Source organism: Mobula hypostoma, chromosome 9, assembly GCF_963921235.1.
Source record: "Mobula hypostoma chromosome 9, sMobHyp1.1, whole genome shotgun sequence".
Lineage (NCBI taxonomy): Eukaryota > Metazoa > Chordata > Chondrichthyes > Myliobatiformes > Myliobatidae > Mobula > Mobula hypostoma.
The window spans coordinates 103,525,902-103,550,967 of record NC_086105.1 but is presented as its reverse complement, the minus strand read 5'-3'; the positions used below and the strand labels follow the sequence as shown (position 1 = coordinate 103,550,967).

The 25,066-nt window shown below is 42.5% G+C and overlaps 1 protein-coding gene across 5 annotated transcripts in view; it reads right to left on the bottom strand.

The window, feature by feature from the left end:
- The window catches only part of rhbdf1a (rhomboid 5 homolog 1a (Drosophila)), a 387,291-nt gene that overhangs the window by 151,243 nt on the left and 210,982 nt on the right, over positions 1 to 25,066 (bottom strand). For all 5 annotated transcript variants that reach the window (XM_063058802.1, XM_063058799.1, XM_063058803.1 and 2 more), the window contains one exon: positions 222 to 354. In XM_063058802.1, coding sequence (XP_062914872.1) covers positions 222 to 332 — 111 coding nt within the window. In that variant the 5' untranslated portion in view covers positions 333 to 354. The remainder of the gene's footprint in view (positions 1 to 221; positions 355 to 25,066) is intronic.

The window sequence follows — 25,066 nt, the reverse complement described above, 5'->3', positions numbered from 1 at the left end:
GATTTTGTTGGTGTCACAAAGATCACTACTCTCCCACTTGGCTTTGATTTAAGTGAAATTTACCACACTGATAGTCTAAAGAACTTCCTGAAGTCCCTACCAGTGAGAGAGAAGACTTGTCTGTCTATGTCAAATAATCAGTAATAATTATTCCCTTGTCTTTGATAGGAATAAGTAATCTAACAGTATATATCAGGGAGATACAAAAGGAGCCTTCATACCGGCAAAGGTGGCTCCTCCACTGGTGGCTGATTGGCAGGAATTTCCAGCTTAAGCCAAGGCGGCTTTTTCCTCTGTAAGCTGCTCGAGCTATCTCGACGTTCATCAGACATCTTTGTGGTTTAGAGTCAAGACCTGTTGGTGCAAAGGAAAGCTCTGTTCATATTTCAGCGTCTCAGACTTCAGCATACATAGCCGGCACAATATGAACAAGAACAGAGGCGTTTAGTAACATGGTGCAAATTTAAAAACAGGATTTGTTTTTCAACACCCCCGGGTAAAACCTTGTGTGAAAATGAGCAAGTAGTTTCTTTCTTGCTCCTCGTGTGTACTTTGCATTTCACCCTCAACTTTGTTCCCTATTCTACGAGGGTTTCATACATTACTCAACAATGAGTGAAGACTATGAGCAGCATGGGATGAACCTGAACGCACCCACTGCAGGAGGTTGATCCAGGGGCCGCTTCCCTACAAGCTGCGCACACCACACAAAGCTACACTGCCCAGAAGACAGGAGAGATCTAATTTAGCAATTTTTTCTCGAGTTTGTTGCAATTCACTCAATCATTTCTAGATTAAATAATTTAATTTAAACTGTACAGGGCATTCTGATAAATATAATTACATTATGAAGTAACTGGAATTAAATAACTTCCTGTTTTTAAAATAAAGCCTTTTTTGTCACATGCCTTCTGCAGTTTATTCACCAAACTGAATCCAAACATATGATTGCAAAGTTTGTAATTTTTTTTTGCTATTTTGTGCAAATTTGATTGGGGCAGCCTGCAGATAACAAACGACACAACACTAGAGTGAACTGAACTGAATATGCCTGGACTCTTTTGATAACTTTAAGGGTTGGTGTTTCATATTCTGTGTTTTTTGCTTGTTTTTTTTGCTATCTGCATTTTTTTTGTGCGTGGGGGAGGCAGGGGTTTGATGTTTTTCTTTGAACAGATTCCATAGTTTTTGTTTTGTGGCTGTCCGTGGGCAGACAAACCTCAGGGTTGTGTACTACATACATACTTTAATAATAAAATACTTTGAATACTGAAGATTAGACAGTGAGTGAGGACTACTACTGAGGGCTGGCAGTACCTGGAGGATGTATTGACGACTTCCCATGTACTTCCATTGCTCTCAACACCTATCGTTAGAAGTGATAGGGCTCCCACGTCCCCCCCCCCCCATTGTTTGGTTGCAGAGCTCTCGAGACCAGATTTTTCAATCGAAACCAACTTGGGAGAGGTCAAGGGCCATCTTCCCAGACACACAGCACAGGCAAATGTTGAGTTTTACAAAGTACATTCCTACAATGTTCCAACTCCATGGTCAAGAACACTGCAATAAATCAGTGCTCTGCAGGGCCAGACTGTGAGATACGATTTCTCTGCAGCTCTAATTGTAACCATGGATAATCATTGCACTGATGACACAAGCATTCGGATTATTGATAATTCAGAGTTTCCCCAAAAATTCTTCTGACCTATTATCTTCCTCAAAGCCTTGCCATGACTCAGCTACATAGAATTTGGTCGTTTACACAAGGAGATTCTGCCGATGCTGGAAATCAAGAGCAAATGAAGTGCGAGCCAAGACCCTGCATCGGGACAACGTTATGCCAGTTATCAGTCCTGATAAAGTGGTGCAGCCCAAAATGTCGTCACTTTATTCCTTTCCTTAGATGCTGTCTGACCTGCTGAGTTACTCCAGCATTTTGTGTGTTTGCTAACTAACCTCTTCCTGTTACCAATCTTTACATTAATACTTCATAACAGAATAAAAGCATATCAAAAGAAACATAGCTTCATCCTGGGACAGAATTCTCCACTCACAAGATGAATATCTGTGTCATTGTAAGAACTCTCCTCTACACTCCTGAGCAGTACATTGGATGTTACCACACAGAACAAACTTACTTTTTCCAGTCCAATATGCATTGCAATAACTGCCACAACCTCAATCCCTCCAAGTACAGTTAAATAATTCTATTCATTCAGCACATAATTTTTTTAATGTCCAGCTCTTCTGACCAATCAGAATACAGTGGTTAAAGCCAGCAGATAATTTGCTAGAAACCGAAACATTGCATTCGTTCAAATAAACTCCAACTTTCCACACACACCTCCCAAGGGAGGTGGTGGTGCTTTTGCCAAATATTATGCTTTTATAAATCTAGTTGTTAGATCTCCCAGAGATGATAGCTTGAAAAAGAACATTTAGCTGTGGGAAGACTGGAGAAGCCTAGGAGGGATGAGGGTGGGGAGTGGGGAATTAACACTTTGAGCGCTGCAGTTTATTTATTTAGATACAGTGCCCTTCGAGCCACCCCAACCAGCAACCATCCTAGTCTAATCATGAAACAATTTACAATGACCAATTAACCTACCAACCGGTACATCTTTGGACTCTCAGAGGAAACCGGAGCACCCAGAGGAAACCCACATGGTCACGGAGAGAAGGTGCAAATGGCAGGTTTGAATTTCTGCACCGTACCGAGCTTGGAGCCAAAATCCTTGGAATTCCACAACTATTGGATCAGTCTGAGCTCAGTTACAAGGTTCAACTTTAACTTGCCCAGAATAACAAAATGGGTATGGATAGATGTATTATATTGCCTGGCAATTACCCTCTTAGATTCTGCTGTCATCCCAGCTCAACCTGCAGCTATGAGTAGATGACCAACAAGGAGGTGGTAGGCAGTGAGGTCTGTCTTAAGCCCAAAGAAAGGGCCTAGTACTGCAATTTAAGGGCACAGCTGAACCAGGAGAAGAACTGTGCCTGTACTGGGTTCCTCCCCCACCTCAGATTGCCACTAGTTTAGATAAGAGTTACCCGCTAACAAAGTCCTGCTCTTGACGTACAGATAGCAAACTTTTTATCTGGTTCACTGGGACAATCTCTGCCCATGGAAACCACATATTACACCAAGTCCTCCTTTTTAAGATTCAGCTTTCGAGTTCTATACCAGCCTGACCTGATTCTCTCCTTCATACACGCTAGTTTAAACTTATGAAGTGCAAACATTTCCTGTAAAACAAATCACCCGAGTAACAGAAAGCCCTTTTTTAGTGGGAAGGTCTCAGATGTTATTCTTGGGCCATTTCTAAACCCAATACAGATTTACTGCTTGTTGAATGGAGAATGAAACATCCAGCTAGTTTGAATGATTTTCATCTGCACAGCAATTAAATAATTGAAGTCTGTCTTGGTCTGAAATCTCCCAACTCCATAAATTAACATTGTTCACAAAGGAAGCAAAAGTGCCAAGACACCAACCCCACTAATTCATCCACTTACTTCATGTAGTACCGTACATCAATGTCAAAAAATCCTGGCAACACAAAGCACGAGTTTCACTAATACAGAAGTTCCCAAAAGGATGACTGAAGTTAAGTAAATGCAAGGTTAAGGGCCCAGCTACAAAGGCCGATAGAGCTCTCTTCAGAAAGTATTCTTGCAGAATAAATGGAAAAATCAGTGGGTTGCGTGTTATGGGCCAATAGTTACTGGGTTAGAGATGTTTCGTTTCACTTCCACATAACACTCGGACTAACACATTTCTTTCTAATGCACCAACGTCAAGAATGATTGTGCAATTTTCATTTTGAATCAAAACCACCTTAATTAATATCTGATCTGTATGAACACCTCTGTTTCTGCTTGACTCTCTCCTGGGACTGGAAGCTCTAGGGCTTTAAGATTCTTATGAATCATGTAAATTAAGTTCAAACTTCTCCATTTTCTCAATCCCAACATACCAGCTTTTTGCCAGCATTTTCCACCATTGCAACTTTGCATTTTATCTGGATATTCCTGTTATTTTCATAGGGGATGAATAGAAACCCATTCTGAAACTTTCTCTGGTCATGCGGGAAAGTCTCAGGACACTTTAAGTGCCGGACTCCTGAAGCGGCCTCAGCATAAAGTTTTCTGCCTAATAAAATGGAAATTTAAATCGTTGTGCTTCCTTTTCGTACTACATACATTTACTGATATTATAAGGCTTCAAAATGTGACCACTTTAAACATAACTCAAACTGAGCTGATGTTCGGAACAGGAAAAAGCAGAACATTCTTGCTGATCAGCTGCTATTTTATTCAAAACTAAATATAGCTAAATATAGCTCCCTTGTTCAGAAGCAGTAACTTTGACTCACATTTTGCAAGCTTTCAATGAAAGCAAAAAAACCCCACAATTTTAAAGTCCTCAGTAATTTCAGACTATGCTCTTCTACAAATGTCCAGAAATTGAATTTTCCTCATTTTAGGAACATTAGATCGGCACAATGATTTGCCCCGATGCCAAATTAGTGCCAATTTTCAATATGGTTTGCCAAAAACAGGAGTCTAAAACTAACGTTTACAGAGACAGTGGGGTGGTGGAAAGTGGGTCAGAAGTCGAGAAGGGGAACATTGGAAGGGTTTAAATGACAGTGATTGTGTTCATCCCCATACAATGAAAATGACATTATTCAAGTTCAGTTTATTTTCATTCAACCACATATATATACTGACAAACGAAACAATGTTCCTCTGGACCAAGGTGAACAACACAGTACATATAACTCACACGCATAACGAAATGTAGCATTACCACTAGTAAATTAACAAGTAATAAGGTACAATTACAATGCAAGTTAAAAAGTAAAGAGTATATGGCGCTTCATGCATGATGAGACCCAGGTAGCAGGAGGGAATTCAGTAGTCTTACGGCCTGGGGGAAGAAGCTGTTTCCCAACTTTACAAAAGAGATTCTGCAGATGATGGAAATCCAAAGCAACATCTCATCCTAACAGTTTTTGTCCTAACGTTACAGTCCCTCCTGCCTGATGACAGAGAGTCAAAGAGATTGTTGGATAGATGGGAGTGTAATTAACAATGCTAAGGGTTCTGCGTACACAGCACTCCAGATAAATATCTCTGATGGATGGAACAGAGACTCCGATGATGCTCCCAGCAGGCCTCGCAATCCTCTGTCATGACTTGTGGTGGTCAGACACCTTACAATTTCCATACTAGATGGTGAGGTCGCTCTCGATGGGTTAGAATTGGGGGGGGGGGGGGAGAACAAGCATCACTCACCTCAATCTCTTCAGGAAGTGGAAATGCTGCTGTGCTTTCTTGACCAAAGAGATGGTGTTGAGGGACCAAGTGAGGTTGTCTATTATCTGCAATCCCAGAAACTGGGTACTCCTAACTCTCTCATGGAGGAGCCATGTATGTGCATTGAGGATTGGTCAGCCTGCACCTTCCTAATGTCCATAATCATCTCTTGGGTCTTGTCCACATTGAGACTCAAGTTGTGATAGCAGCATTCTACTAACCGCTCTGCCTCCTCCCTGTAAGCCCACTCATTGTTGTTGATGAGCCCAGCCAATGCTGTGTCATTGACTCAGTTTAAACTGGAACTAGCAGTGCCGTGATGCATCAACAGTCTGAACAGCAGCAGGCTAAGCATGCAGCCCTGGGTGCATCACTGCTCAGCATGATGGAACTGGAAATGTTTCTCCCATCATGGACTGACTGAGACCTATCAGTCAAGTCATGCACGGCCCAGTTAGAGAGAGGTGTTGAGAGCCAACGGCGTCAGGTATTGCCAGACATCGCAGGAATTCTGCAGGCAATAAAAGAGAAGAAACCCTCTAGCTGGATAGCCGCTTCAGGGATAGTATCCTGGAGCCTCGTGTCCATCAGGATGAGCATGCAGCCATCCTCCATCTCGTGCTGATTCAGTCCCAGACGCAAGTAATCTGGTTTATTTTCCAATGATCAAACATTTGAAAGTAGAATTAACAGGAGAGCTGGAATATAGGGTTTCGCCCTTCGTCTTGCATGAACACCAGTGCAGTTTCCTTGCGCACCGATTCTGACAGCGTCCTCCTCTGTAAGCTGTAGCACATGACAACACGGAATGCAATAAGCCCATGCTGCAGAGCTCATCTAACAACTCAGCAATGAGGTAGACTTGTAGTACTTGCTTTCTTAATATCCAGCGGTATCTTGTGATTATAAGAAAGATGTAAAGGACAAACAATTGCACCTTTAGTTGGAGCCAAGTAGCCACTGCGACTGAATGCGCCTCCATCTTGAGCCATCCATTATTGGGCTCCATACTGCAAATGTGGTTGAAAACTAGGGTAGACGATACTAAGCACCAACCCCCATTGACTGGCCCATTCCAAAAGTGGCCTCAACCCTCCTTGAGCAGCCACTCTTCAAGACTTTCAGAGAACACTACTTCTGAGATTTGAGCGCTCTTAGGAAATAGTGGTTGGGCAATTGGCCAAACTGAGCAATTATTTAAGAATGATCATCTTCAGAGAATCTGGAGTTACACTGGCCAGACCAAAGTAGTCCATTTCAATCCCAGATGGACAACAGAGAGTCAGATGCGTTTTTACAGTTGTTTCATGTTTCTTCTGGTATCTTTAATGACACATTTAATTTTTTTAAATTCAAAACTCTTAGTGGCCATGGTGGGATTCAAACTCTGTCTCTAGACTCTGTCAAGTCCAATGAGGTGACAATATGTAACTGTACCCTTTCCCAGGTTTCCACATTCTGCCTGTAGTGGGGTAACAAGAGTTGTACACAATACTCCAAGTGTAGCCGAAAGAGTGTTTTACATAGATACAACATGACTCCTTTACTCTCATATTCAATGCCCCTACTAATGAAGACAAACATGTTATATGCCTTCTTTGCCTGCCTGTCCACTTGTGTGTACACTTTCAGGGAGCTATGGATTTAGATTCCAGGTTTCTTTTGTACACCAATGCTGTTAAAGGTTCTGCCATTAACAGTACACTTTCTCCTTACATCAGACCTCCTAAAGTGCAACACTTCACACTTGCTTGGATTAAACTCTATTTGCCATTATTCTGCCCACATCTGCAACAACAACCCACTAGTTGAATATTCCCGAATCAACTTCACCTCCACACCAATTATATATTTAGATGAATCAGAGAGCCATGGGGAAAATGTCTGCAGCTCCCCTGAAGTCTCTGGCTTTAGATTGGAGATTAATCTTCAAATAATGGATCACGCCAATAGTGAAAGGTTGTCGCTCCTAACCATGCATCATCTACAGGTATTGAGCTGGCCTCAGAATAGAGGGTCAACACAAACACTCAAAGAGGTCAGACCCTTTAACACTTCTACATTGCTCACTTATGCAGATATGGGCTAGTGCACATGCACGTGCTGCAGGTGACCATGTTCACAAAGCCCCACCTCCCCTGCCCATCTACTCCGTTCCATCAGAAAGATATCCTTCAGTGCTTGCTGGACACGCCCCAAATCAGGGGTTCCCAACCTGTGGTCCACGGACCCCTTGTTTAATGGTAAGGCTCCATGGCATTAAGGTTGGGAACCATTGGCCTATACTATCCACTGAAGTCATCAGTCCCACTGCCCAGCCTTATCACAAATCACATTCCCAATATCTTTTTGATAGTACAAAGCAGAGTTCTTTGAGTTAGGCAACAGAAAATCTTTAAAGTTTTACAAGATGTTATTATTTGTTGGCTAACATTAGCTGTGAGACAAAACCCATACCAGGAGGAGGACAGTGGCAGTTCACGATGGTGATCTAGCTCAAGTGCAACTTGACAAGCTGGGCAGCGAGTTACGTCTCACAAATTATTAGGTATACATTTGTGATTAGGTATGGTTAGATTAGGTTAGCTTTGTTACACGTGCATCAAAAGATACAGTGAAGTGCCATTTGCGTCCAAAGACATGCTGGGAGCAGCCCACAAGTGTCATAGAAACATAGAAACATAGAAAATAGGTGCAGGAGTAGGCCATTCGGCCCTTCGAGCCTGCACCGTCATTTATTATGATCATGGCTGATCATCCAACTCAGAACCCCGCCCCAGCCTTCCCTCCATAGCCCCTGACCCCCGTAGCCACAAGGGCCATATCTAACTCCCTCTTAAATATAGCCAATGAACTGGCCTCAACTGTTTCCTGTGGCAGAGAATTCCACAGATTCACCACTCTCTGTGTGAAGAAGTTTTTCCTAATCTCGGTCCTAAAAGGCTTCCCCTCTATCCTCAAACTGTGGCCCCTCGTTCTGGACTTCCCCAACATCGGGAACAATCTTCCTGCATCTAGCCTGTCCAATCCCTTTAGGATCTTATACGTTTCAATCAGATCCCCCCTCAATCTTCTAAATTCCAACGAGTACAAGCCCAGTTCATCCAGTCTTTCTTCATATCAAAGTCCTGCCATCCCAGGAATCAATCTGGTGAACCTTCTTTGTACTCCCACTATGGCAAGGATGTCTTTCCTCAGATTAGGGGACCAAAACTGCAAACAATACTCCAGGTGTGGTCTCACCAAGGCCTTGTACAACTGCAGTAGTACCTCCCTGCTCCTGTACTCGAATCCTCTCGCTATAAATGCCAGCATACCATTCACCTTTTTCACCGCCTGCTGTACCTGCATGCCCACTTTCAATGACTGGTGTATAATGACACCCAGGTCTCATTGCACCTCCCCTTTTCCTAATCGGCCACCATTCAGATAATAATCTGTTTTCCTATTTTTGCCACCAAAGTGGATAACTTCACATTTATCCACATTAAATTGCATCTGCCATGAATTTGCCCACTCACCCAACCTATCCAAGTCACCCTGCATCCTCTTAGTATCCTCCTCACAGCTAACACTGCCACCCAGCTTCGTGTCATCCGCAAACTTGGAGATGCTGCATTTAATTCCCTCATCCAAGTCATTAATATATATTGTAAACAACTGGGGTCCCAGCACTGAGCCTTGCGGTACCCCACTAGTCACCGCCTGCCATTCGGAAAAGGTCCCGTTTATTCCCACTCTTTGCTTCCTGTCTGCTAACCAATTCTCCACCCACACCAATACCGTGTGCTTTAAGTTTGCACACTAATCTCCTGTGTGGGACCTTGTCAAAAGCCTTTTGAAAATCCAAATATACCACATCCACTGCTTCTCCCCTATCCACTCCACTAGTTACATCCTCAAAAAATTCTATGAGATTCATCAGACATGATTTTCCTTCCATGCTGACTTTGTCCGATCATTTCACCGCTTTCCAAATATGCTGTTATCACATCCTTGATAACTGACTCCAGCAGTTTCCCCACCACCTACGTTAGGCTAACCGGTCTATAATTCCCCGGTTTCTCTCTCCCTCCTTTTTTAAAAAGTGGAGTTATATTAGCCACCCTCCAATCCTCAGGAATTAGTCCAGAATCTAACGAGTTTTGAAAAATTATCACTAATGCATCCACTATTTCTTGGGTTACTTCCTTAAGCACTCTAGGATGCAGACCATCTGGCCCTGGGGATTTATCTGCCTTCAATCCCTTCAATTTACCTAACACCACTTCCCTACTAACATGTATTTCGTTCAGTTCCTCCATCTCACTGGACCCCCTGTCCCCTACTATTTCTGGAAGATTATTTATGTCCTCCTTAGTGAAGACAGAACCAAAGTAATTATTCAATTGGTCTGCCACGTCCTTGCTCCCCATAATCAATTCACCTGTTTCTGTCTGCAGGGGACCTACATTTGTCTTTACCAGTCTTTTCCTTTTTACATATCTATAAAAGCTTTTACAGTCCGTTTTTATGTTCCCTGCCAGTTTTCTCTCATAATCTTTTTTCCCCTTCCTAATTAAGCCCTTTGTCCTCCTCTGCTGAACTCTGAATTTCTCCCAGTCCTCAGGTGAGCCACTTTCTCTGGCTAATTTGTATGCTTCTTCTTTGGAATTGATACTATCCCTAATTTCCCTTGTCAGCCACGGGTGCACTACCTTCCTTGATTTATTCTTTTGCCAAACTGGGATGAACAATTGTTGTAGTTCATCCATGCAACCTTTAAATGCTTGCCATTGCATATCCACCGTCAATCCTTTAAGTGTCATTTGTCAGTCTATCTTAGCTAATTCATGTCTCATACCTTCAAAGTTACCCCTCTTTAAGTTCAGAACCTTTGTTTCTGAATTAACTATGTCACTCTCCATCTTAGTGAAGAATTCCACCATATTATGATCACTCTTACCCAAGGGGCCTCTCACGACAAGATCGCTAATTAACCCTTCCTCATTGCTCAAAACCCAGTCCAGAATAGCCTGCTCTCTAGTTGGTTCCTCGACATGTTGGTTCAAAAAACCATCCCGCATACAGTCCAAGAAATCCTCTTCCTCAGCACCTTTACCAATTTGGTTCACCCAATCTACATGTAGATTGAAGTCACCCATTATAACTGCTGTTCCTTTATTGCACACATTTCTAATTTCCTGTTTAATACCATCTCCGACCTCACTACTACTGTTAGGTGGCCTGTACACAACTCCCACCAGCGTCTTCTGCCCCTTAGTGTTACGCAGCTCTACCCATATCGATTCCACATCTTCCCGGCTTATGTCCTTCCTTTCTATTGCGTTAATCTCTTCTTTAACCAGCAACGCCACCCCACCTCCCCTTCCTTCATGTCTATCCCTCCTGAATATTGAATATCCCTGAACGTTGAGCTCCCATCCCTGGTCACCCTGGAGCCATGTCTCTGAGATCCCAACTATATCAAAATCATTAATAACAATCTGCACTTTCAATTCATCCACCTTATTACGAATGCTCCTTGCATTGACACACAAGTGTCGTCATGCTTCCTGCCAACATAGCATGCCCATAGCTTACTAACACAAACCTGTACGTCTTTGGGGTGTGACAGGAAACCCACACAGACATGGGGAGAACATACAAACTCCTTACAAACTGTAGTGGGAAATGTACCCTAATCACTGGTGATGTAAAGCATTGCATGAACCATTACGCAACCATGTTGGCTTTTGTACAGAGCAAGTAGGAACTACATCAATGACAAACACATCCTCAAAACCCACAAGCACAGTATCACAGAGGTCACAGATTAGCAAAGCAACCATATGTAAGCTGTGGGGAAGACCCGCTGGATTACTTCCTCCAGACACACTATTCTGTTCCGTTCTACTGGAAGGAACCTGCTTCTTTGGGACAAGGAAACTCACATTTTGTTTGCCTGCTAGATGTCATGGTGGGAGGCAGTGAAGACAAAGGAGTGCTCATCTTTAAATTATATTTATGTCACGAACATTTGCTGCATAAATTAATGAAACACCATAATTTTTGTCAGTACAGATTTTAAATCTTGTGAAGACTTTCTAAAAATAAGCCTTTTGTATTTAATTTGAAACCAGTACTTCCAATCTGTCGGGCCCTAAAATTTGAATAGGTTGCAATGCACCAGAAAAATAGTAATGAGAAAGGCTTTTGAGGGGGCATGTTTGTGAAAGAAAATTCCTCAGCTCATTCAAGGGGAAAATATAGCAGCAGTGACCCCCCTAAACCTCCTGCAGCTGAAGAGAGGATTCTGGGGAAAGAGCTGGATGTTAAATACAACAGAGAAGTGAAGGAGTTGGATTTCAGGTGTGGGTAGATAGTGAAATGTTAAAACACTGGATCCCCAAGAATGGAAGATTTAGGGGATAGGCTTGGAGACTAAAGATCTGCAGCAGTGATTGCGGTAGCAGTTCAGTGTGTATATATATCTCCAAAAGGAGAAATCAATATTCATGCCATCAGGTTGGAGGATACCCAGATAGAATACAAGGTGCTGATCCTCCACTCTGAGGATGACATCATCTTGGCATAAGAGGCGGCCATAGACTGACCCTCATTTATTATTTGCAAACGTACATCATCTCCAGTCATCAGTAACTACTGTCTGGTCTGACAAGACACTGGTGGGGAGGTGCTGTTGGTTATGGAGAAGGGTGCAAGGCACTGGCATTGGACATCATGTAGCTGCTTAGAGACATAACAGAAACTGTCTGTAACCAGAATGGTTCACAGTCAGAAATGCAGCTGCCTGGAAATACAACTCAAGCAAATCTCTTTACAAGATGCAATGATATTGCTGCAAACTGAGTTCTCACGTGGAAAGAGATGCCCACAGACTCACAGCAGCTCATTTGGCAATCCATCCTACAGATTTCGCAAACGCTTGTTTGAATGCAAGGCTGCACATACATTGGCTGTTTATAACCAGTACGGTTTGACCTGATGATCTGCCATCTACTCCCCCACTAGAAACAGTCTATCAGCCCCCTTATTTCTCTATTCATTTGTTATGACAGAACAGTTGAAGCCTGAAGTTCCTGCTCCAGCCAAACAGCTGCTGGCATGTGGATTCCAGTTATAAGGTTGTTAGAAAACCCTCCAGAGATTCCTTTAAAACAATTTCCTGTAGTTTCCTTTGAGTTCAAGAAAAATAAAATGATTTATTGCTCCTTTCAGAGAGCAGCAAACTGCTTTATCCATTAAGACAGAAATAAGGGATTTGCCGTCATCAATTGGAGGGAATTTTGCAAGTGATCCGATATCCACAACCTATCAGCGAAAGGTTTAAGGGTTATAAAATACCACAACACAGAAACAGGGCCTTCAGCCCATCTAGTCCATGCCAATCTCTTTCCATCTAGTCCCATCTACCCATATCCAGACCATAACCCTCCATTCCTCTCTCATCCACATATCTATCCAAACTTCTCTTAAACGTTGAAATTGAACTCACATTCACCATTTCTGCTGGCAGCTCGTTCCCACTCACACCACCCTGAGCGAAGAAGCTCCCTCCTTAATTATGTCACCTTTCAGCTTAAACCTATGGCCCCTGTGACTCCTACCCACACCGACCTCCAAGCTGGGGATCACTTGTCTCCTCAGCGCCTGTCGATGCAACCTCTGGGACCACCGACCTTTGACTGTGGAGCACTCTGACCTGGACTGCTGCCCCCAGCTCTTTATTTACTGTCCAACATCTAACTCTCCCTTATCCTCATCTCTAAACCCTAACCTGACCCTCAACTCCCCACACTGTTCCCCAAAACAACTCTACAAACCTAAGAGAAAAAACACCAAGTCTGAGCCACAATATCAAAACTACCTCAAACTTCCTGGTAACTGCCTCAAAAAAAAGTTCTTAAAAAATTGGTTAGACACAACCGAGTACCACCCTAACCATGATGACTATCCAAAATCAGGTCTCGTCAAACCAAATACTTATATCCAGTCCCTTTGAACTCCCAATGATTTACCCATGACTAACATCAAACTCACTCGCCTGTAACTTCCTGACTTATTCTCAGAGCCTTTCTTGAACAACATTTGCTATCCTCCAGTCCTCTGGCACCTCACCCGTGACTAAGAACATTTTAAATATTTCTGCCATGGCCCATGCAATTTCTGCACTAGCCTCCAACAAGATCGAAGGAGACACCTTGTCGGGCCCTGGGGATTATCCACTGTAATTAGCCTTGTGTCAGCAAACACCTCCTCTTCTGTAATCCAGATATAGTCCATGGTCTCACTACCCTTGTGGCTCAGTTCGGTAGACTTTGTGTCTGTCTCCCAAATATATACAGATGCAAAAATTAATTTAAGATCTCCCTGATCTCTTTCGGCTCCATGCATAGATGAACACGCTGATCTTCAAATGGACCAATTTTGTCCCTTGCTATCCTTTTGCTCTCATCTATATAAGCTCCTGCTTTGCCAGAGCAACCTTATGTCCTCTTTTAACCCTGATCTCTCTCTTACGTGTCAGCTTGCATTTCTTAAACTCCTCACTAGCCTGACTTGATCCCAACATCCTTTACCTGATATGCACCTTATTCATCTTCTTAACCAGGGCTTCAATATCACTCAGAAACCAAGAATTCCTATACCCGTTATCCGTCTTTGATTCTAACAGAAACATACAAATGACGTACTTGCAATATTTCAGTTTTAAAGACCTCCCACTTCCTGAGCATACTTTTACTGGAAAAGAACCTATCCTATTCCTCACCATTTGAATTATTTGTTTTAAAAAAAAACTTAATTGCTGAACTAAACCTAACATTTCCAAAGCAGTTTGACGAACATCTGTAGACGTGTAGTGGAGAGTATACTGACTGGCTGCATCACCAATGCCTTTGAACGGAAAATCCTTCAAAAGGTTGTGGATTTGGTCCAGTACATCACAGGTAAAGCCCTTCCAACTACTGAGCAGAGCTACATGAACCGCTGTCAGAGGAAAGCAGTATACATCAGAGATCCCCACCTCCCAGGTCATGCTCTTCTGTCACTGTCGCCATCAGGTAGAAAGTACAAGAGCTTCAGGACTCACACCACAAGCTTCAAGAACAGTTTCCTACCCCTCAACCATCAGGCTCTTAAAGGGGATAATTATACTCACTTGCCCTTCCATCGAGATATTCCCCCATCCAATGATCTCACTTTAAGGATTCTTTACCTTGTTATCTTATATTCTTGTTATTTATTTAAATCTGTATTTGCACTGTTTGTTGTCTTCTGCACTCCAGTTGACCGTTTACTGATCCTGTTATAGTTACTATTCTAAAGATTTGCTGAGTATGCCCACAAGAAGATGAATTGCAGGGTTGTACATTATGTACTGATAATAAATTTTACATTGAACTTGAGATCTGATTAAACATGCATCAAACAAAAATCAGTATCAATGATGAGAAATATGCAGCAACAAATGGCACTTGTATTGACTCTCTCAAAGCACTTAAGCACAATCCAAAATGAACACTGAGCTGCAGCCTTTGGGACTGCCCTCACCAAGGGAGGCAATTCCAACTTGGGCAATCCGACGGCGGTGCCAGAGGATGAGTTAACTGTAGTTGGAGAATCTCCCAAGCTGCCCTCAAATCCTGCAAGCAGGGTATTCACAAGCTTCACACGAGGAGGCGAGTTTAAGCAGTAATGTTCAAGGGGAGAGAAATGAAAGAAGCCTGGAAAAAGTTTTCTAGATGCCAAGAGTGAGGCTACTTAGAAAGGGGGTAAAGGGGACAGGAGTACAGAAGAGAGAGTTTTGTACAATTATAAACTGTAACCGTTACCGTTAATTGGTTATATTTGGGAAGAGCTGCTGCGTGGTTACAGATGTATCAAGGCTGCCGTTAGTGATTGATGACTTGGCACAAATTAAGGGAATGACAAAACTGGTAATGTCAATTGGAAGAGGAAGTGAACAAATTCTCCCTGTTAATGCCAAAACACACTTCTTTGCACAGAAGTTGGAAATCTCTGCAGAGACCGCAAATTATTTCCAGAAAGCCAGCATTAGTGTGCACACTGCACAGAACAGCCTTGACTCACTAAGTTTATTTTAAAAACTCTCTTCACCAGCTCTTTACTTGAATTGTAATAAAGACTCCTTGCTTCATGAGAGATTCCCATTGTGCATCTTTTTGAACCATCCTACAGTAACAGTTAAACAAGTGAATGCCCAGGATGCTGAAATGGTCATATCACTGTTCCTTCAGTCAGAGTTATAATTGTGCAATCAGTACTTGGCCACAGATCAAATATTGTGGCAGACCAGGGCAACAGAGCATCAGCAACAAGGGATCATGCCAGCCTCACCTTATCCTAAAACAGTACATGAAATATTGGCATAATGGATCTTTTTAATATTCTTAAAAGCTATCAATGGCAGATTCTCCTGCAGGTCGCTGAGGCAACATAATCCCCAAACCTCACAAGGAAGCCTTTAGAGTGCCTCTACTCACACATGCAATGGCAACTTGAGGACATTGTCATAGGAAAGGATGATGGGAATAGGCAGCAGAATCTCCTTGAATGCCTCCAAGTGCTGCAAATGAGAGCATCAGCAAAGGTTTCAAGCTCTGAAAGGTCCTTAAATTAACCCACACATTCAACAAAACTGCTTCCACTTGAACAGAGACCTGAAGGTTTGCTGGCACCAGTAGGAATGCAAATGCTGCACCATAAGTTCCTGCCTGTCAGTCTAACTCCTCACCATATGGGCAGATTCCATGGCAAAGGATTGGTGACAAATTGAATTGCTCTTTAAAACTTGCCACGATCTGTACTGCCAATTTATTGAGTACTAAAGTGTCAATCATGCCATTCATATACAATCAAAGTATCAATGTACAAAATATAGCAATAAAGGCGATTTTGAATTTAAGAAAACAGGCCTTCAACCCTGCTAAAGCACGACACATGTGCAACAGCATCACTGTAACATTTGATTTTGCAAAGCACCGTCATCAAGACTGAACATAAACAACGTTGGGTGGCATTAGCATGAGTGTCCACAAAACACGAATTGTAAGGAGACATTTTGGGAGAGAGAGAGCACTAGGGATGGAAGCAGACTGAGGGAGAGAATATCAAATCTTTAAATCTCATATCCACCACATCATAGTCTACTGAAGCCTTGAATTTTAATCCACTTGAACCATTATACTCACTGATAACATACCCGCTCACACTTCCATATATTTTACATGTACATTAACAAACATCAGCAAATACACTGAAGGACGATTAAACAGATTTTTTTTTATCCATTAGTTGTGTTCAAATCCACATACATATTAGACAATTCCAATTATTTGAAACAATAACTTTTAATTGTCATTAACCAAAACATCAGTTGTTTATTCTTTTCCATAGATGCTCTCTGATCTGCTGAGTTCCTACAACATTTTGTATGTGTTGGTTTGGATTTCCAACATCTGAAAACTTTCTTGCGTTTATAATCTTAATTACCTCTAAATTTTAAATGTTCAGTGTTGAAGAGGTATGAAAGTGAGAGCAGGTACCTTAATGCAAAAAAAGATTTCATGGAGCCTAAATGAATATGGCTATATTACTGCTCTAAAATATTACAGTCAAACACCTTGAAATATTAAAATTAATATTAATGAGGAGCAAAATCAGTGAAGAGATTTGTTGCAAAAATCCCTACTGGGCACATCTTAAGTCAAATACTTTACTGTCCCATTTTCCAGAGCTCATTAACTTTACAAAGCCCTATTAAATATACTTCAAGCACCTACTAACGTCAGAGCTTCATAAAAAAATCAATCCTAAGCTAATCATTACAAAATAGACTCAATTCCCCTTCAGCTTCATACTCTCTACTTTCATGTGTTTGATTGTATCTCCACGAATAAAATGAATTAACATTATGCACATCCTTAGTGATAGTGAGAACAGAAGACAAGTATTCTTTTCTTGTCTCAATGAATATCCAATGACTGTAGTACAGACTCGGATGGAAATTACAGATCTGGATTTAGCACCAAGATCTGGGAGTGTAATGCATGTTAAGCGTCTGGCTGAATGGAATAGATGGCCAGGGGTATTTGCATTTTTAACTTCTCCTTACTTCAGTCTGAGGTCCCCACCTGCTTTAAGACCACCATACTCTTGGACCTAAGAAAAATAAGGGCAACATGCCTTAATGACTACTGTCCAGTGGCTCTGATATCCAGCATCATGACGTGTTTTGAGAGGCTGGTCATCTACACATCACCCGGCTTCCTAGTCAACCTCAGCCCACTGTAGTTTGACAACCACTGAAACAGGCCCATGGTAAACACATCTACCTGGCTCTACATTCATCTTTGGAGCATCAGGACATTAAAGGTATCTAAGTTAGACTGTTGCTTAATGACTCCAGCTCCACACAGTTTCATTAAACCGACATTCCTAATTTCCTTTCCAAGGTCCCTTGAAGGTTGCTGCCATCAGCAGTTCTTTCCCCCTGGAACTGCCTTTGCCTATCAATGGCCTCTCAAAACACACTGACCCTTCATGGCAGCCCACTCCTCTCAGTCCTCGCAAATTACTGCATAATCGACTGCCTCTTTTTCTCCTCAAAGACCTAGTACACTACCATCCATAAACACATTGACTGGAACTTCCTCCCATCAGTCCTTCAACGTGCCAAAAGACCAATACACTGAACAAAGGTCAGAAACAAAGCCTGAAATGATCATGACAAATATCTAATAAGCTGGAGTGAAGGAAGGATAGAGCCTAGTGACCTGGCACTGTGACAGTAATCTTTCCCATAATATCAGCAAATCCAAGGGACTGGTCATTGACTAAAGGAAGTGGGGGCAGTGCATACACTTCTATTTCCATCAGATGTGCCGAGGTCAAGAGGGTTTGTATTGATGCACCATAAAAAGCATCCTACCCCGATGCATCACGGCTTAGTATGGCAACTGTTCTGCCCAAACCACAAGAAACTGCAGTGCTGAGAACATAGCTCAGCACGTCCTAAAACCTGTCTCTCCTCCATCAACTCTATCCACACTTTGATGCCTCAATAAAGCAGCCAACATTGTCAAAGAACGCAGGCATTCTCTCCGCAGCTGCCCCCCCCCCCCACCAACCATTGGGCAGAAGATACAAAAGTCTAAAAGCATGTACCAACATGGTTAAGGACAGTTATATTCCACTGCTGTCGGAGTCTTGAACTGATCCCACATACAAAATGATGAACTCTTAATCTCACCATCTACCTCATTATATCCTTGCAACTTGTCTGCCTGCACTCTCGCAGTAACACTCGATTCCACGTTTTGTTACTTGGACTTCCTCAATGCACTGATGTGATGAAATGATATGTATGAGCACCATGCAAAACAAAGGGTTCGCTGTTCCTTGATACATGCGACTGCAATAAACTAATTTACCAATGTCATCAGAGGCACCAAAATCCCAGAGCCAACTGAGGGGCACAGGTCTTCTCAATTATGAACCAAAACAGCTGTAGCACTGGACCAGCTCAGACAATTTCTAACTGTCACTCTGACCTTGATGTAGATTGAATTCACTCCTCTCTCCCATATGCAAAACACATGTAAATAGGTCTTCTTTTGTCCATGTTTAGCAGTGTGTGCAAGAAGAATTGAGAACAGGAGCAAGGATGTCTTACTGCAGATATACAGAGCCTTATTGAGACCTCATTTGGAGTTTTAGTCACATTATCTGTGGAAGCATGTCCCTACCATGGAGGGAATCCAATAATTGTTTACTCAACTGATTCCTGGGATACCAGGACTGATGCACGAGGAAATACTAGGTCAATTAAGCTAATATTCATTGACGTTTATAAAAATGAGAAGAAACAGAAAACACTAACAACACAGCCTGGATGTGCCTGATGGCCCAGGACCAGTGAACACAGCCCTATTTTACAAGGTAGAGTGATCGAGAGAAATTTCTTCCACCAGAAGAGCCTGTCAGTTTCTCTATCACAGAAAGCAATGGAGTCCATGTATCAAAGTATTTATGGAAGGTGATAAATGTATTCCTAAATGCTGAAAGGAATCAGAGGACATATGAGAAGGTGATGAGAAAAGGATACTTAAGTGGTTGATCAACCATGATCATGTTCAGGGACAAGTGATTTCAAGTTCAAGTTCAAATTTATCACAGAACCAGATATCAATATAGCCAAAGAAATAGTGTTCCTCCAGAGCCAAGGTGCAAAACACATAACCAACAACACACAGCGCACTGCACATAACACAGCACAAATAGCACATATGATTACAACTGCAGAAAAACGGTCAGAAAGAAAAAAAAAGCCCACAGTTGCATGACTGTAGACTGAGAGCAAGTTGACCTGCACCAGCTTGAACTTCCACTGAGTGAACACAGGAGAGCAGCACCAAGCTAACAAACACCAGAGGGCAGCACTGATGGGAGGGGCCAGCCCCATCCAGTACAATATGGATTCCAGCGCATCCACTGAGGCCTCTGCTTTCCCCCACACCAATTCTGGTGTCTCCACTCCTCGGCAACTGCAACAGGCGACCCTGCAGCGAAGTCCTAATCCTCACCACAACCAAGGCAAAGCAGCTCCCTGTCATTAACAAGAGGAATTCTGCAGATGCTGGAATTTCAAGCAACACACATCAAAGTTGCTGGTGAACGCAGCAGGCCAGGCAGCATCTCTAGGAAGAGGTGCAGTCGATGTTTCAGGCCGAGACCCTTCGTCAGGACTAACTGAAGGAAGAGTTAGTAAGAGATTTGAGTGGGAGGGGGAGGGGGAGATCCAAAATGATAAGAGAAGGCAGGAGGGGGAGGGATGGAGCCAAGAGCTGGACAGGTGATAGGCAAAGGGGATATGAGAGGATCATGGGACAGGAGGCCCAGGGAGAAGGAAAGGGGAGAAGAGAGAACCCAGAGGATAGGCAAGGGAGGAAGTTAATCCACGGCCTCCTCTACTGTAAAGATGAAGCCACACTCAGGTTGGAGGAACAACACCTTATGTTCCTTCTGGGTAGCCTCCAACCTGATGGCATGAACACTGGCTTCTCTAACTTCCGCTAATGCCCCACCTCCCCCTTGTACCCCATCCGCTATTTATTTTTATACACGCATTCTTTCTCTCACTCTCCTTTTTCTCCCTCTGTCCCTCTGACTATACCCCTTGCCCATCCTCTGGGTCCCCTCCCACCTTTTCCTTCTCCCCGGACCTCCTGTCCCATGATCCTCTTATATCCCCTTTGCCAATCACCTGTCCAGCTCTTGGCTCCATCCCTCCCCCTCCTGTCTTCTCTTATCATTTTGGATCTCCCCCTCCCACTTTCAAATCTCTTACTAACTCTTCCTTCAGTTAGTCCTGACGAAGGGTCTCAGCCTGAAATGTCAACTGTACCTCTTCCTAGAGATGCTGCCTGGCCTGCTGCATTCACCAGAAACTTGGATGTGTGTTCCCTGTCGTTAATCTCACCAATGAACCAGACTTGTAGTATTCTATTTTACCAATGTCCAACGGGATCTTGTGATCAAAATAAAAAGGTCTCAGACGATCACTTGTCTCAACACAACACTGGTACTCAACAAGTCAAGGCAACAACGGTATGCATGAAGACCAGCTCCATTGTTATTAAAGAACTCACTGATGGGATAGTGTTGAACTACCTTACAACTGGAAAAAAGGATGAACAAATATACTTTTGATTGGACCCGGTGTGAACACGGCGTCTGAGTGTGCTGCCATCTTACCAGAAGTAACCTATTCTACATTTCTATAACAAATTGAAGGTCAGAACACAATTAAAAGTTGCTGGTGAACGCAGCAGACCAGGCAGCATCACCAGCAACTTTTATGTGCGTTGCTTGAAATTCCAGCATCTGCAAATTTCCTCGTGTTTGCGTCAGAACACAATTATCTATTTTCAGTTCAATTTAAGATCTCTGTTATAACGTCTTCAATATCTATGTCTGCATCACTGACTGCCTACCTCAGTTTTTCTCCTCCCCAACCATTGTACACACTTCAAGCACAACTTGGACAAATATATAGAACATGATATAGCACAGGAACAAGCCTGCCGGCCCCCAATGCCTGTGCCGTGCTGAGCATAATTCTTCCTGCTTATGGTGCATATCCCTCCACGTCCTGCATATTCACTTACCTATCTAAAGCCTCAAACACCACTCTTATTAGACAGGTTCAGAGAGCCACCAGGATACTGCCTGGATTAAGGGTAAAAGCTTCAGCGGCAGGTTGGCCAGAGTTGAGGTGTTTGGAGTCTGAGAGGAAACCCAGTTAAAGTTTTCAAAGCTGTGAAAGGTCATAGAGAATCTTTTCCCCCAGAGTAGGAATGCCAAATACTCAAACACATATTTAAGGTAAGAGGCAAAATGTGAAGTGTTTTGTGAGATGAATTTTGGTAGTAGGTGCCTGTGCCTGTGCCCGGAAGGAGCTGCTAGGGACAAAGATGGAAGCATATACAGTTTTCTGCAATTACTGTGCATTAAAGTTGTTAGTAAATGGATACCATGGGCTTAACTGCATACTGCTCATTTGATTTTAGTATTCTACACTTTCCATTGTCTCAAGAGAGCAGGCAACATAATGAAAGACCCCTCCCACCCTGGTCATTTTGTTTCCCCACCACATCGCTACCCCCCTTCTTTTGGGCAGAAGATTAAAAAAAAACTTCAGAACAGGTACCACCAGTTTCAAGGACAGCTTCTACCCTGCTGTTATAAGACTCTTGAATGTAACATAAAAATTATCACTTGAACTCTCAAGCTACCTCATCATGGCCTTTGCAATACACTTTTTCCCATAAATGTATTCAGCAGTGTTAGTACATTTTCTTTCGTATCACCAAAGCATTAACACATAGAATGATCCAATTGGATGGCATACACATAAAGCTTTTCACTGTACCTTGCTATATGTGACAATAATAAACCAAACTGGTTTGATATTAACTCAACAACATATGAAACGATGTTACAACACCACCTCAATGTAACACAGGTGTTCCCAACCATGGACCAGTTTCCATCGTATTAGAGCGTCCAGGTATGGTAGGCAACCATTCCTCTTCATCTCCATTGTAAATTGAATGTTTGGATATATACTGTTCAGATGGTCATGGAACTTTTGGGAGTGTCTGGAGTCCATGGACAACAGAAACCGGATGGTAGCCTCAGACATGGTGTCTATTGTAAATCCACAAGGACTTGCACCTCAATAGTAACAGCCAGCATCACACCTCCCACAGCATAGAATAGTATTTTTCCACTTTGGTTAACCATGCAAAAACTATTTGAGACCTGGAGAGTCTCCCCAAGGAAATACAATTATGCACGATGATCCTACAGAATGGCTACAAGGTGAACAAAATCAATCAGGCCCTTAAAAGGGCTGATAGAAAAGCCAGGAAACCTAACAAGGAGGAACCCAACGCTACTGCCTGTATTGCCCATTTCCACGGCTTCTGGAAGATCTGAAGGCGTACTAGATTAATACCATCTACAAACCCGTATGGAAGCTCAAGTCGCAGCTTATGGGGGTCAAAGATGACCTGGGTCTCAGGTTGGCTGGTTTTTACAGGATTCCTTGTGAATGCAGAGCAGTGTATATACGCCAGTTGGGACGCACGGTGGAAACTCACATTAAGAAGCATAGGAGGTGTATCCATTTGGGTTACCTGGAGAAATAGGCGGTAGCAGAACATTGTATTCGCAATTGCCACAGGATTGCGAATTGCACAAAACTACTGTGCTGTGGCAATGGCTTTTGGACCACCTGGTAAAGGAAGCCATTGAAATAAATCTACAGGAAAAGATTTTAACTAAGATGAAAGTCTCCCTCCAAGTAAGAACTGGAATTTGATTGTCAACAAGGTGGGAGAGCAGAAACCTGATTGGATGAGGACTAATTAATCAGGAGGGATGGACTACAGAGGGCATAAATACCACTGGATTAGACATGCCCAGGTATCATCCCCGAAGATGGCAGAGTTTGTCATTAAAAATGTCAGTTATAATCAATACACAAACAACAGAAAATCTGCAGATGCTGGAAATCCAAGCAACGCAAAATGCTGGAGGAATTCAGCAGGCCAGGCAGCATCTATGGAAAAAAAGCACAGTTGATGTTTCAGGCCGAGACCCTTCGGCAGGACTACCTCTAGCCAGCTGGAAGCCCGAGAAGAGTTTATTCGTCAGTGAAAGATGTCCTCTGATTTGCCCAGACTTGTTGGTTGAATGGAGCTGTCTGTGACCAAATGCAACACGTTGATGCCTTTCTACATTTTGAACCACCTGCTGAAGGTGTGAACAAACCGATGCTCTGTTCAGCCATTGCAGAGGCTATGGTGAAAAGTCACTGTTTAAAACCCTCCCAGTATGGCAATCCCTTTAAATACCCTCAGACTGTCTGCTCAGAGAAAGTACTTGGTAGAATGGGTCATGGAAAGTTAAGTTACCATGACCATGCAAACAAATAGAATACCGTATATCATAGTAAACAGTGATTTATATACCTGCACATTGTCTAAATTAAATATACTTCCGAGAAAAATCCTACCTCTACTTATCAATGCCTTTAATACTTAAACAACAAGGCACAAAGGAAAAAGATATTACAGGTAGTGAATGAGGTATTTCATTTGCTAATTCTTTAATCTGAGGATGCAAATGCACCTTTTGAATGTCACTATTCAAAGTGCTTAAAGCAAATTATGGAGACCTGAAACTCCAATCAAATGCCCAGGTGGGAAGTTACAGTAACCACACAGCCTGAGTCAATTTGAAATGCAAAATAAGGTTATAAGGAAAGAAACTATACTGAAGTTTAGAGGGTGAATTTATGATTGCAGCTGAATGCTTCATAATTAAGATGACAGATTTAAGTTAATGGCAAGGGAAAATGAATAGGCATTTAAAATACAGAAATGGACGAGACCTGCAATGCACCAGCTTAAAAGTGTGGTAGAAGCAGATGCATTCAAACATAAAAGCATGGTTAACTTGTACTATAACAGTGGATGGCAAGAGCAAGCTGGGAGTTGAGGTGAATAGACGAAACCCCATTTGGTTATATAGAATGCAGGAAAAGGCCTTTCACCCCACAATATTTCTGCTGGCCACAATGCCAATCCAAACTAGTCTCATCTGCCTGCACATGGTATATATCCCTGCATGTTCACATGCCTCTCTAAAGGCTCCTCAAATGCTGCAACTGTATTTGTTCCTGCCACTTCCCCTGGCAGCAGATTCTAGACACGAAACACTTTTAAAAAAAACTCACCTCAAATCTCCTTTAAACTCACTTCCCCACCCTCACAAAGAGATGCCTTTCTGTATTTAAAGTGTCTACCGTGGGGAAGAAATTCATCTACTCTTTCAATGTCTCTCATGATTTTATTTTGGGCTATAATATCCCCTCACCAGAGTGCCGCAGAGATAGTGTTTGAACATCTCAAACTGACTGGAGAGAAATTTATTCCAGTCAATAAAAAGAATGAAATTTTTTCAAGGGTATGCCCCTATATCAATGGTATATTATGCTAAAATGAATAAGGTCAGCACAATAGTTCTACGTGACCTGTCTAATGAAAAACAATACTAAATGAAAAGGATGCAGGGAATTCAATAGCATGGTTGAATAGTGATCTAAAGAGTAAGGGCAACTCAAGATGAAGATACAAACAGTGGTGAG